General features: G+C 43.0%; 1 protein-coding gene across 2 annotated transcripts in view; it reads left to right on the forward strand.

The window, feature by feature from the left end:
- Positions 1-1,536: 1,536 nt before the first annotated feature.
- LOC105465484 (cadherin 2) overlaps positions 1,537-14,711 on the forward strand; it is a 249,105-nt gene continuing 235,930 nt past the window's right edge. For both annotated transcript variants that reach the window (XM_071085507.1, XM_011713937.3), the window contains exon 1: positions 1,537-1,694. In XM_071085507.1, the coding sequence (XP_070941608.1) occupies positions 1,635-1,694 (60 nt within the window). In that variant the 5' untranslated portion in view covers positions 1,537-1,634. The remainder of the gene's footprint in view (positions 1,695-14,711) is intronic.

The following is a 14,711-nucleotide window of genomic DNA, read 5'->3' on the forward strand; positions in this document are numbered from 1 at the left end:
ACGTGAAATTTCAAATAAAATAACAAACATGCACTCTCAAACTCCCAGAGGGGACAAAAGAAAACAAACCAAGAACACAAAAACTTGGGCTGTTCCAGCACATCCGCAAGGGTGGGAGCTGGAGGTGCGAGCTCCAGAGAGAAGCCGCGGCCTCCGCCCTCCCCCGCCCGCAGGTGGCTCCGGGCGAGCGCCTCAGACAACAATAGCTAGGATGAGCTTGGCCTGCGTCCTTAGTTTGCTGTGTCTGCCCCTGCCAGGAAAGATTACCCATCTTTAAGAACGACAAAATAAAGAAGCGTGCGTTAGGCTCCCAAGGATGCCCCCCCCCCCCCCCCCCGGCTCACCATTCCTCATCTCCATTAGATTCCCTACCGCGGACCAAAGATGAACCTGCTACCAATCAAGTTCCTGCCCAAGTTATTTTATTTCCCGCAGCCCCTCCACCTGCCGGGTGGTGCTCGGCGCACCCCAGGCTTCCCTCCGGCGACCCCCCGCGGGCTGCAGCAAAATACGGGGCGCTTCGGCGGGGCGGGGGCGGGCGGCTGCCGCGGATCCGGCCGGCTACAGCCGCAGCTTGGTGGCCTCCGATTGGCCACGACGCGGGCGGGGAAGCTCGGCGGAGGAGGGAGGCGGGGGCGAGGGCGGCGGCGGCGGCGGCGGGAGGGATAGGAGAGGGGAGCGGGCCGCGCAGCCAGGCAGCGCGTGCGGCTAGCGCGGGGAGAGCGGCGGCGCCTCGCCCAGGTCGCGCAGCGGAGGCCGAGCGGGGTGCGCGGTCGGCGACGGAGGGCGGCGCGCGCAAGTGAGCGGCGCAGGGCGAGGACCGGCGGGCGGGTGCCGGTGCGCGGGCAGCAGGGGCGGCTGCGGCGGCAGCTGCGCGGGACGGAGCCCCGGCGGGAGCGGCCGCGCCGGCCCCTCGCCTCACCCCCTTGCGGCCAAGGCCGGAGAACAGTCTCCAACTCGCCGGGGCACCGGAAAGAGGAGCCGAGAAGCGGCCCTCGGCCCCCACGTAGCTGAGGCGCCGGGTGGCGGGACTGCTGCTCTTTGTGGGTGCAGCGCGCACGGCCCGGAGCGCCCTCCCCGCGGCGCTGTCTCCGGCGTCTTCGTCGCGCCGAGCGGCCCTGGAGCGGGGACCCGGAGGAAGCAAAACCACGAGCCCGAAACCTCGCGTGGCGGAGCTCTTGGGGAACGCCATCCGCTCCACTTCCACCTCCGCATCCTCCACCGGCCAAGGTCCCCGCCACTGCATCCCTCGCGGCTTCCGCTGCGCTCCGGGCCGGAGCCGAGCCGCCTGCGCTGCCACAGCGGCCGCCTCCACACACACACACACACACACACAGACGCTCACACTCGCATGCTCGCCCGCCCTGCTCCCCCGCCCCCCTCCCCAGCTCCTTGATCTCTGGGTCTGTTTTATTACTCCTGGTGCGAGTCCCGCGGACTCCGCGGCCCGCTATTTGTCATCAGCTCGCTCTCCATTGGCGGGGAGCGGAGAGCAGCGAAGAAGGGGGTGGGGAGGGGAGGGGAAGGGAAGGGGGTGGAAACTGCCTGGAGCCGTTTCTCCGCGCCGCTGTTGGTGCTGCCGCTGCCTCCGCTGCCGCCGCCTCCGGCTCCTCGCTCGGCCCCTCTCCGCCTCCATGTGCCGGATAGCGGGAGCGCTGCGGACCCTGCTGCCGCTGTTGGCGGCCCTGCTTCAGGTACGCGGCAGTCCCCGCGGGCCGGGCCACGGGCGGGGTGGGGCGGGCGGCGCCGGGTCCCTTTGTTCCCCGCGCCGTTGCGGGGCCGGGCTGCGCACCCGGGAAGGGAGGTGCCGCGCCGCGCCGCGCCGCGCCGCGCGGCCGGGAGCTGCGCAGGCATCAGGCTCCGTCTGGGCGCCGGGGCAGGGTTGCCCGGGGCCAGCAGGTTTCTCGTGCCTTTCCTGACGGGGCTCTAGGGGCCCGATTGTGGGTCCCCTCTGCTCCTCCTTCGGGGCCGAGCAAGCTCGAGGGGGGTGTCCCCAGGAAGCAGAAGGGTGAGGCAGGGTAACTCCCAGGTTTTGCAGTTTTCTGTGCCTTTCGCCCCTCGCATGGTACTTTGCTCCATTTTTTTGTTGTTGTTTATTTCTGCAGGGATGGGTCACGAGTTTACAGTAGGAATTCTCACTCTGGTGTCTTAGTTACGGGACTTGCCTCCTCCTTACCCCACCCTGCACCCGTGCGCCTCCCGGTGCCCAAGGGCTCCACTGTCCTATTGTCTTTATCCCAGTCTGGAGTTGCCTCCTTTTCTTCTTCTCTTGCCCTCACAATATTCTGTGTCGGTCCCACCTGGAAAGAAAATCTGGCCCTCTTTCCCGGAGGAGTCTCTGCCGGTCCGCGCCTGCCTCCAGACCCAGTCTGGCCTCTCGCACCCATTTCCACCCCCCGGGCGAGAAGTTCCGTTACGCGGCTGCTCCTCTATCTGTCCGGCTGCCTGTGCCCTACATGCGCCCCGGGGGCGCCTTCGCCTGGAGCCTTCCGTACTTTTCATACCCTCGGGAGAGCGCCAGCGAGCCTTTTCATTTAATCTCTACTAAGAGGCTCCTCCGCTGCAGGAAGCACCTGCTCCAGTCCGGGCGCAGGTTCCCTCGCCGCTGCGCGCCGCGGGTCCCCAGCCCAGCGGCAGCCCAACTTTCCGCCGCCTCCAGGCCGAGGATGCCCCTAGGCTCCTCCTGACCAGCCAGCCCAGGCCTGGAGGCCACTTCGCACAGCTTCGGCCGGGACCCTCTAGCTGGGCGGGCACAGTGCCCTGGTCCCAAGTCAGTCTCCGCCTGCCGAGGGGTCCGTAGAAGGCTGCGAGAAAGGGGCGTGCCCGCCCTCGCCGCGGGGCAGGAAAATCCGCGGAGGGGCCCCTTGGTATCGCTCTCGGGGCAGGGGGAGGGGTGGTCTTCTGCCAGCTGGCAGCCCCGAAAAGTGCGGACGCAGCTCGGAAGTGTCTGCTCCGGGGGTGGGGACAGGTGGTGTGGATTGCCCCGCTCCGTGGTTTTCACGGGTCAGGGCCAGGTGCGCTCCGGCCCGCCGAGGGGTGAGTGCTGCTGGGGCGGGGGCGGGGGCGGGATGGGGCTGGCGCCCGCAGTCTCTCGCGCTTTCTGCCGCCACCTCCTAGACGGGTGTGGGCCGCCGCCGCGCGGAGCCCTGTCCATGGTGCGCCATGGTGCGGCACGCCTCGCCCTGCCCTGCTCCACGCTCTCCTCCCGGGGTCGTGCTCTCTCACTTTCTGTCTCTCTCCACCCCTGCCTCCCAGGCCGCCAGGGTCTCGGCGTTCCTTTCCCCTTTCTTGAATTTCTTCTTTTGTTCTTTAGTCTCCTACCGGTCTTTCTCCCCTTCCCCCCTCGCCATCCCCCACTGGGCTCTCTCCTGTCTCGGAGATTTCAGAACTATTAGACTAGACATTTTTGGCCTTTGCAGTTTTGGAGAGTGCATGGAATTCCTTCTAACTTGGGGGAGGAGACCTGCCAGTCACTTGCTAACAAAAGTACCTCCTGTTATAAAACCGCCCTTTATTCTCCCAGCGCACACTCCTCATTCTTTCACCTCGTGTCATTTCATTTATTGTTTCTTCTTTAAAAATGGGGTTTATTAAAGAGGTTAGGCTGAAGGAGGAAGAAGGAAAAAGGTCCTGTTTCTAAAGTGTTTGAAGTTAAAAGGAAGGCAAGACAAACTTAAGACTCCGTATTAGGATTTTTTTTTTTTTTTTTAACGAAGGAGATGTGATACATTTTTAAAAAATATTTAAAAACATGAATTTTTGGACAGTATTGGGTCGTCTTATTTACAGACAGTAAATCCTCAGTGTAAATCCAGCAGCAGATGTTTATTTTCACAAACTTTTTCATCTAAAAGTGAGTTTTAATTGAATACTGTTCAGTGAAGTTAGGACACGAAGAGACATTTGTTGGTCATGAATACTGTGGGAAATCTTTACTGTGTGTTACAAGTGGAGCAGTCTCATTTTCTGTTTTAGTCATCTGCCTTGAAGTCAGGTGTGAATTTTCTGTCATTTTTTTCTTAAGCATTTCTAAAAATATCGTTTATAAGCGTTAAATAATGTGCTTTTCTTTTCCGTTGTACGTTCAGTTTCTTCTATACCAATGTTGACTTTTTTAAACCTTCAGGAAAGGCGAAATTTTAACTTTGTCATCAAGTTATTTGGCAGTCCTCTAATTCATGAGTACAAGTCAAGCAGTAACGCTGAATGATTTGAAAGGTCATTAGGAGTGGAAGCAGAGCAGTTTATGCCACATGAGTTTTAGGGTTAAGTGCACCATGTGGATTGTACAACTGAGATTAGAAATGACTTTGTGCTAATGGTCTGCTTTACACGCCAGAACAACAAAGCTCTATCTCCAAGGTGAAAGTGGCTGCTCTGCAGTCAGCTGCTGTTAGCAATCTAGGGTTTTTTTTTTTTTCCTTTCTTTTTAAAATTACAGACTAAGCAGCCCATAGTTTCAGAAAAGAGAATGCATAGGTTATTAGTGCAGATATGGAGCACCCTTTTTTTTTTTAATACAAGCTAAATATTCATAGGACTCTGTGCCTTTAATTGTTAACTGAAGTGTCTACGTTATTTTACTTTGAGAAATTATTAGTTTAGTTAGTCTGTCACCTAGATTTACATAATTCTAGTCAATTTTGCATATTATGATGATCAACATCAATATTTAGTCTTTCTCATTTTAAGATATTAGCGTTTTTTACATTAAAAAATCCGAATTTGAGCATTCAGCCTACCTGATAAAAAGATAAAATATTATATCACAAAGTTATAACCAGCTTTCCCTTTAAATAATACAAGTGACTTTCAAATTCTTACATAGGTTTATGGTTAAGAAAAAAAAATTAATGTTGCTTTTACCATTGACCTAGTTAATTAATATATTAGAAACCTGTGTTGTTTTTCTGGTTCACATCTTAATTGCATAACCCCCATGTTCTAATTTAAATACGTTTGTATGGGTTATGGGGCATCTAGGACAGTATTTTAATGTTCATAGAAATTCAGAGTTCTAAGACTTAACACATAGATCCTGGTTTCAACCCTGCGTGAGGACCTTGGAAAAAAGATGCATAAACCTTATGTGTTTTTTGCCTATTAGATACAGATTTTAAAGAGATTAATATTCAACATATGAAGCATACATAAAAAGAAGCAGCTTTGTTCTAGAATGTGGCAAGGATTCAGTCATCTTAAGTGTAAAGCATGTGTTTATTCTCAGTATGTATTTGATTTTCATGTACTTTGAAACATGAGTTCTTGTGAAAATAAGAGTTAACTTAGTTGGTGTTCAGTTTATTTTAGTTACTAGACAAAGTTATGTGTATTTCTGTGCTTTTCTTAACTTGAGGCATGGCGGTCATTACTAATAGGTAGTAGGTTGCAAACATACTAGGTGTAATTTGAAAAACAGTATTTTGTATATCTTTACTTGTTTTTAAAACACTATATATTAAGCCTTAGATACTTTCTGAGTTTTATGCTTTCATGAAAGTCTGCCCTAACCTTCTAAAAGTTCAGACTGAGATTTTACGAGGAAATACTTTTTAGATATGTCTTGATTTTTACATGTAGAGTCTAAAGTCTTTCTGGAGCAGATTATTTTCATGATAGTATAGAGCAGCAAACTGTCCTTAATTTTCTTTTTCATTAAAAATTTCAATTCTTAAATCTGCTGTGCTTCATTAAGCTTTAGGGTTATTAATAGGGAAATGTCAAGACTTAAAGCAACAGTTAATCTTGCTTTAAATCCTGTTTTTTTTTTTTAATCCTAAGTGATTAAAATCCCCATCTTGTTTTCAAGGGGATATTATGAAGTTACAAGAGTGATTCTTAAAAATCAGAGCTGTTATTTAAGAAGTGTAGTGTTTGTATATACACTACCATTTTTCCCAGGTTAACATTCAGATTTGTTCTTTTGGCTCAAATACAAAAAAGTAATCAAGTTTAGGCAGTGCTTGGATTTGGTGGTGGATTTTGTCAGCCATTTAAAAACGTGATAGATTTTTAAATTTGGATAATCATCTGAGTAAGTATTTCCCTCTGACAGCAGTATCCTTGCTAGAACCTAAGTATTTTCAAGTTGGGTTGAGAGTTTTAAGTTGAAACATAATTAGTACCAACAAATCACTGTGTCTCACATTTTTGTTGTTTCCCTACTAAAATTTCGTTTTAATTTTTCAGAAAAAGACATCAGTTAATTTGAGCAGATGCTAGTCTTTGTATTTAACTAAATACATGTAAGTTTTAATTAAACAACCCTGTCCATGCCAAGGAAGAGGTATATACAGATTAATGTTTTGGTAAGAGTTATATCTTCTGCATATATGGAGTGATGGATCTAAAGTAGGCAGAACAAGGTGAATTCACAAGCTAAATGAGACTTTTTGACAGATGTAGATTTAAAGATTATGATTTATGTTATAATAGAGTCTAAGGAAAATTTAGATGAATTTCTACTTAAATTTTTATTCCTTGTTACTCACTCTTTGGTATTCAGTGCACTTCCTTGTCTGCTTCCAACTGTACTTACAGCACTCAGGCCCTTGGATTGCATACACACACATGCACACACACACACACACCCCAAATGTATGTTGAGGACTGCTATATACATATGAGTCTCCTGCAACACTGAGTACAGTCTGATATGAAGTATCAATCAATAATTGATTGATTATGTCATGAAAGGTGGTTTAGGCACCAACAGTATAATAACTGATCTGTGCAAGTGAATGCCCCCTTGTGTAGTGTCAAGGGCAAGAGCTAGTGTCAAGGGAAGGAAGCATGGGATTCTGACCTCATCCAGATGTAGTCTACTCTCTTAAACTCCTGAGACCTCATTTTCCTCAGCAGTAAAATCTTGGGCCTAGTTGGATTAGTTGATCTCTAAGAGACTGTACAGTTGCATGATTTCTGGGGCTACTCAAAAAATATCTCAAACACCTCTCCTTTTCGAAGGTTGTGGAAAGGCTTTTTTTCAGCCTAAAATGTAAGAATTTTCAGATACTTGGAGTGGTAGAGTGTGAGTTTTGAAGATTTATTAACTATAGTTTATCATAAGTGATAGGTTTAAAGTCATCTGTATTTTTTATATGCCTGAATTTTAAACTTAAAATTTTCTTCATTGGCTGTGCTACCTTTGCTAGTAAAAGTAAACGGTTTGGGGGAGGGGTTTAGGTTTAAAGGAAGGTAAGTGTAATATTACTGAGACTAAAAATTATTTATTTTATTAGTTTTATGAGCTCATGTTTCTTTGAGAGAAGATAGCCTTCAGGAGAGCCATTGAATTGAGTGATAGGGGTCAACATTAAAAATATAAGTGGGTCAACATTAAAAATATGGCCCTTTGTCAAGTTCTCCTGTAGCTTTTTTTTTTTTTCTTTTTTTTTTTTAAGACAGTCTTGCTGTCAGACTGGAGTGCAGTGGCACAATCTTGGCTCACTACATCCTCCATCTCTCAGTCTCAAGCAGTTCTCCTGCCTCAGCCTCCCTTGTAGCTGGGATTACATGTGCCACCACACCCAGCTGATTTTTGTATGTTAGTAGAGATGAGGTTTCACCATGTTGGCAAGGCTGGTCTTGAACTCCTGACCTCAGGTAATCTGCCTGCCTCAGCCTCCCAGAGTGCTGGGATTACAGGCATGAGCCACTGCTCCCGGCCTCCTCTAGTGGTTTTTTTTTTTTTGTACAGGTATGCATGTATTTATGACAAACACCGGTATAGATACATATATGAAGATAGTCATTGAAGTATTGCTTATGATTACAAAAGATTGGATTATTTGATCTCTAAAAGTCCATGAGTAAGAAATGATTTAATAAATTATGGCATAATGTGAAGCTAAATTTAATAACCTCTGCTGTAGGGAACAAAACATTTTCTACTAGTTCAGGTTCAAGAAAGCGATTGTTAAGCCACCTCATGTTTTGGAAATAGTCATGCACCTAAAAAAGCTACAGAGGGCCAGGCACTGTTGCTCATGCCTGTAATCCCAGCACTTTGGGAGGCCAAGGCGGATGGATCATGAGGTTAGGAGATGGAGACCATCCTGCCTAACACGGTGAAACCCAGTCTCTACTAAAAATACAAAAAATTAACCAGGCGTGACGGTGGATGCCTGTAGTCCCAAGTACTTGGAAGGCTGAGGCATGAGAATCACTTGAACCTGGGAGGCGGAGCTTGCAGTGAGTCGAGATCACACCACTGCACTCCAGACTGGGCAACAGAGCGAGACTCCATCTCAAAAGAAAAAAAAAAGCTACGGAGAAGGACAACCAAAATAAATGGGGATTTCAGGCTTCTGAATGAGGGTTAATTTGACACAGACCACACTATAAGCTGCCACTGAGGAATATACAATTAAACAGTAGAATTAAGAATGAAGATAACCTAACACTAGGACAATCCAAGTTAGGTTTAGAACAACGTATAGCAGCCTGAGCTATAAGTAGATCCAGAGGAAGATTGGCTGAATTAATGGATAGCTAAATAATGGGTAAGTTTCCATGCTGACATCTTGGAATAACCACTTTGTGCTGAGTTCTCAGTGCCTGACATGTTATACTAGTTAGGCAAACCATGGTAATATTTCACATTCTCCTGACTGATTGAATGTTTAACTTTTCATCTGTTCCAGTGGTGGAAGTGTAATTGAAAGTAGACCTTACTAGTATCAGGGACTGGAGAGACAGAAGAACATTTAGTATAGGAATCAGAGTTCTAGTGTACCCACTGCCTTGATTAAGGAAGCAGTTTAACTTGGGTTTTTCAAAGTAGCATTGGGAGAATTAGTTGTATAATGCTTTAAAACAGCCTGAGCTTTTTTTTTTTTTTTTTTTTTTTTTTTTTTTTTTTTTTTTGAGATGAAGTCTCGCTCTGTCGCCCAGGCTGGAGTGCAGTGGCCGGATCTCAGCTCACTGCAAACTCCGCCTCCCGGGTTTACGCCATTCTCCTGCCTCAGCCTCCCAAGTACCTGGGACTACAGGCGCCCGCTACCTCGCTGGGCTAGTTTTTGTATTTTTTAGTAGAGATGGGGTTTCACCGTGTTAGCCAGGATGGTCTCGATCTCCTGAGCTCGTTATCCGCCCGTCTCGGCCTCCCAAAGTGCTGGGATTACAGGTTTGAGCCACCGCGCCCGGCCAGCTTGAGCTATTTAAAAAGAATTGCTATTATAAATATGATAGGGCAGTTATAATGGAGAGATGTTTGATCCATGATCTGTTCTTAGATTTTCTTTCATAAAATATACCTACCTATAATTTAAAAATTAGATAGTGTACTTACATACTCCCATATGTTGTAGTTTTAATTTTAATACTGATTTTTGTGTAATTAAAACATTAATTGGCCATTATAATTTAAAACATGTATGCCCAGATTTTTTTCCATTCTGATATGTTATTTAATTTTGGGTAGATTAAATAATTAGTTTTAAAAAGTAAATTAACAGGTGCATAGTTTGGAGTTTTTATTATTCCAGAAATCCCTGGCACTAAAAATGTAAAAATGACTCTTTTCTCCCTTCATTACTAAAATACACTTTGAGTTTTCTTAACTTTCTTCTGTTGCACTATCGGACTTTGATGTTACTGCTTTCATTAAGGGTTCTAAGGATTGTCCTTAGTTTTTTCCCACATCTGCAGTTTTAAGACATTTCCCAATTTATTTTATATTTGGGAATTGTCAGTAGGTCATTCATAGAACTCAGTAGAGCAAATACAGCAGAGAAAACCCTTGAAACTAGGTATTTGCTGCCTGTTTAAAGAGTTTTTCAAGCCAATGTCTGGTAGTATTAAACCTCTGAAATTAAGTATTTTTAATTTCAGGGAAGGAAACTGTTATGTTTCAGTTCATTGTCTCTATAACTATGAGATAGGTGGTTTTGTTCTCATTTTAGAGGTGATAAAACTGGAACTCAAACATTTTGAATATGATGAGAATCCAGAATAAAACCATATTTGTCATATTCAAGTTGGGTTTGACTACAAAGCATACGAGTTTCTCTCTTTATCAGACTGCAGCCCTTTTTGTATAATACCCAGAGAATGAATATCACAATAAAGAAGAGTTTCTCTCTACTTACTTGATTTTTTTTTCTTTAAATAATTAACTTTTGAATTACACTCTCTGTTTAACCTTGGCCTTAAATATTTTAGTTTCTTTTGGCATCTGAAGCCAAAACATAATGCTTGGTTAAGATTTTCATTCATTTTTCACATGGTCTCTAGGAGAGAGAAAACATTTTAGAAGCATTCATAATCAGTTTTTAAAAGTTCTTCTAATTGTTTTGATCAACAAATAATATGCTGGTAAGTACTCCAAAATAATATATGAATCTTGGAACATAAAATACTTTCTGAAAGCCTATAAACTCTCAGGCCACAGACTACACATTTTTTTTGAAACTCTTTTTTTCCATATTCAGTGTGAAAGTAAATGCAAGATATTCCACCACCAATTTTTGAGAAGTTTTAATGTTTAATGTTCAAATATTTTCCATATTTGAACTTTGCATTACTTTTTCTCACACTATGATAAAGTTATTTGCTGTATTTTAATATACATGTCCACATCTCAAAATGACCCCCTACAGACAAGTTCCAGTGAATATTCTGTAGAGTAACAGTACAGATACTGATTTGTTTGCTGCTGGGAAAAACCTAGAACTATTTTACTTGTAACTTGACCTGTTGTTGGTGGGTGGATACACTTGGCTGGACTGTAATCTTGCACGAAGTGTCTGTTTGTTGGGAAACTATTAAGTGGAACCTGAAATTAAGGACTAAAAAAATACATTTACTAAGTTTAAGGGGGATATAATCGCCCCACCCCCACTTAACATAAATCTTTAATAAACTAGAAACTGTGACCACTTTGTTATTATTTTTCCTTTTGTTGTCTTAATTGGTTAACACAGACATTCAAAGTCTGAAGTTCATTCTTTATGGCTCTCAGGTTGAGTAAATAAAGAAAAGTCTGTTTTTGCAGCGAAAATATTAGCCTTTGTCACCCACTCTCTTGGTAAAGTCTGTTTGGTGTCAACACTTCCACGATTGGGTTCTAATATCCTGCTTCCTGATACTATATTTTAGGGAACTCAAAATTAAGATTAAATATGTATAATACACACATATATGTTTACTTTATGGAAGTGTCAAATGCGTACAGGAAATTGCACATAGACGTGGACAGTCTGCTAAATGTTTCTAAATGGAACATACTAGTTAATCACCACTGAATCAAGACAGAATTTTACCGGTACCCCCTTCCAATTTTAACATCCCTCAGTGGTAACTATTTGACTACCAACAGCATGATTTTTTTGCTTATTTATACTTTATGAAACCATATTCTCTTTTGTGTCTGGCATCTTCCACTCAGTACACAGAATCTTTCTCATATTTATATCATATGTATTTGTAATTGTCACAAAATTAGGAAAGACTTATGGACACTATAGAAATATATTGGAGGTAAGGAGGTTGAAAATTGGTTTAAAATGGAAAGATTAATCGTTTTTTGCAGCTGAAGGCCACTTGCACATTTATGGTGTCAAGCCACTAAATACCTTTTGTGAGTTTTCTTACAATGTCTTTTGCCGTAGTTCTGGTAGTTTGTCAATATCACTTCAGCCAAATGCCAAAGACATTTGGAATTCTGTTAAGTTATAGTCTCTCTTGTCCTTCCTTTTATTAGAAGGAGAGTGGAGACAAAGAACTAAATGATCTTTCTGACCTGAAGTTTTTAATCAGAAGATTTAGGTGTTAACAGGCTCTAATCTTTTCAGCGATGGTTCTTAATACGTTCTCTGAGCTTACTGGTGACCCAGTTTACAACAAGGCTTTACCCAGTTTGTTTTTGTTTTTAATTTTGGAAAGGTTACATTGAGGGGTTTCTAATTCCACACACTGTGTGTATCTGGGTTCCATTTACCTTTTTTTTATGTTTGTGTATCTTTTTTAAAGATCTGAGAGTCTGCCAGGAGGGATGCAGGTTGCCCACATTTGTCCCAGGATCTATCTATCTGGAGGCCTTTTCTGTTTATAATGGTTTAATAGCTCTAGATTGCTGGTAGAGGATTCCACGCATAATGATGAAGACTTGAGGAATCAAATTCCATAGGTAATTGCCCACCAAGGATTTGTTGGCTTCAAAGCTTCTCTAATTTATTTATCTTCTTACACTTGTGGACTTAATTTTACCGTAATTTAAAGATTGTGCTCTTGGTGTGGCCTTAGCTTATTGATAGGTAATTTGTATTTCACTTGCTTTTGCCTCCATACATTGGTTTTCTACCATAAAAGTAATTGTGTACATACAGTGTTTGTGTTTGAGGGCATTACATCTTCTTCACAGTGCTATCTTTACTGTTTGACAGATAAGAACATTTGGGGAGAATATTATAACCATTGATTTAATTTACAAATTGATTTAGAATTAAGTACCTTGTAAATGAAACCGAGTTAAATTCATGATTTGGTTTATGATCCTTCCCTTTATTTGAGGCCTTCTTGATGAAGCTGTGTTTTAAAGGGAGATAGCGGTGTACTCAAACGTAGATAACAGTGGATTATTTTGCAGATTGCTTATAACATTTTAGGGTGGAAAATAAAGCATTTTGAAAGGTTACTTTAAGTATTTATATATAATAGATACTGTCAAGATTGTGATTCCTTATTTTCGTGACTCTTGGTTCTTCGTAATTAAAATACAGACATACATATATATGTGAGTGTGTCTGAAATACTCCTCTTTGGTGGGTAAGCAGTCATATAAATTGAGGCCTATCCATTTCCAAAGACAGCTTCCTCAAACCTCATACTATGTCAGATATTACTTATCTGTTTGTGTTTTCACATATGGATATTTTATTTATCTGAAATTTACTTTTCTATGTGTTTTGTGGAAGGAGGTCTTGCTTTATTTTTTTGCCTAGATTTTGTATACATGGTGATATATATACACACAATAATACATTTAGCATTTGTTAAAGTTTCTGCTTTTCTGAACTGAAATGCTTTTTTTATCAAGTACATCATTTCTGTGGATTTCTAAATCTTTTTCTGTCTTTTCTCTTACGTTACACTGACTTAGTAGCCTGAAGAAGCAGTGTGACACAGTGTTAAGATTGGGGACTTGAGCCGGATTTGCATTGGTTCCCTGGCTCTGACACTTGTTTTTTGTATGGACTTGGACAACACATTTGATATTTCTGTCTCAGTATGCCCATCTGTAAAATGGGGTAATAAATAGTATCTATCATATGGTGGTTATCAAGAATAAATGGGTGTGTGTATGTGTGTGTGCGCGCGCGCATATATAAATCACTTAGAAAAGTGCTTTCAGGCTGAGTGTGGTGGCTCACAGTTGTAATTCCAGCACTTTGGGAGGCTGAGGCCAGAGGATAGCTTGACTCCAGGACGTTGAGAACAACCTGGGCAATATAGTGAGACCTCCCTCTTTACAAAAAACAACTAGCTGGGTGTGGTAGTGCACACCTATAGTCCCAGCTACCCCAGAGGCTGAGGCAGGAGGATCACTTGAGTTAGTAGTTCAAGGTTACGGTGAGCTGTGATCACACCACTGCACTCCAGCCTGGGCAACAGAGGAAGACTCTGACTCTAATAATAGTAATAATAATAGAGAAGTGCTTTCATATAGTGAGCAAGATGTTGTATATTTATTTGAAGATTTGGGGACCTGGTCATTACCGTGGTTTTACACAAACACAATCAATGGATAATGTAATTGTTTAAATAAGTTTGAGCACTTAATGCATGCAAGACTTTGTTCTGTGTTCAGTGTGACAACCAGATAAATTATAGCTCTGCAGGGACTACCTACTACCAGTGTCCCATCAACCACACTTGGAAACCACAATTGAAGGGCAAATATTTTATTAATCCTCCTTAAATTTTAACAGATGTTATCTAGGCTGATACAATTCCACTGTCTTCATAATTAGGGAAAGGCATTAGTGTATGTAGAGTGTTAATTCTGCCAGTGATGATTTGGAAACAACAGGTATATCAGATAGGAGCTTTTCTGGTGTCTCCTCCTAGATCTGTCTCTTGTTTCTGTAATTTAATTTTTTCGTATGCTAATAAGGATCCATGTGTGCGCACGTATGTGTGTGTGTGTATGTGTTTGTGTGTGTTTTGAGACTAGGCTAGAATCAAAGTTACTTAGCCTCTGAATGCTTTTAACATGATGATGACAAGCCCATAGAGGAGAGGGTTGAGTGTAATGGTACGGTATTGGTTGATGCCAGCACAGCATCTGGGAAAACAGGGAAGGTGGATTCATTGTCCTCATAGATGCCGATGGTTTATTGACGATTAGATGCAGGAAATGTTGCCTTTAACTTAGTATCTTTCTATCCTAATAATAGCTTTTCGTTATTTTAGTAATTACTATGTACCAGACATGATACAAAGCACTTTACATGTGTTAACCCATTAAATTCCTCCCCAATATACGCAATTTACATATTAGGATACCAAAGCATGGCAAGGTTATCTGAGCTATGCAAGGTTGTTTTGTTAAATGTTGGAGCTGGAGTTTAAATGCAAGTAGCCTCATGTCAGGGCCTGTGTTTCTAGGTTTGATACATATTTGAATCCAGGCAGAAAAAAAATGAAAGCAGATTGACATCCGTTTGTTATATATATATATATATATATATATATATATATATATATGG

This window comes from Macaca nemestrina, chromosome 19 (assembly GCF_043159975.1).
Source record: "Macaca nemestrina isolate mMacNem1 chromosome 19, mMacNem.hap1, whole genome shotgun sequence".
In the NCBI taxonomy this organism is placed as follows: domain Eukaryota; kingdom Metazoa; phylum Chordata; class Mammalia; order Primates; family Cercopithecidae; genus Macaca; species Macaca nemestrina.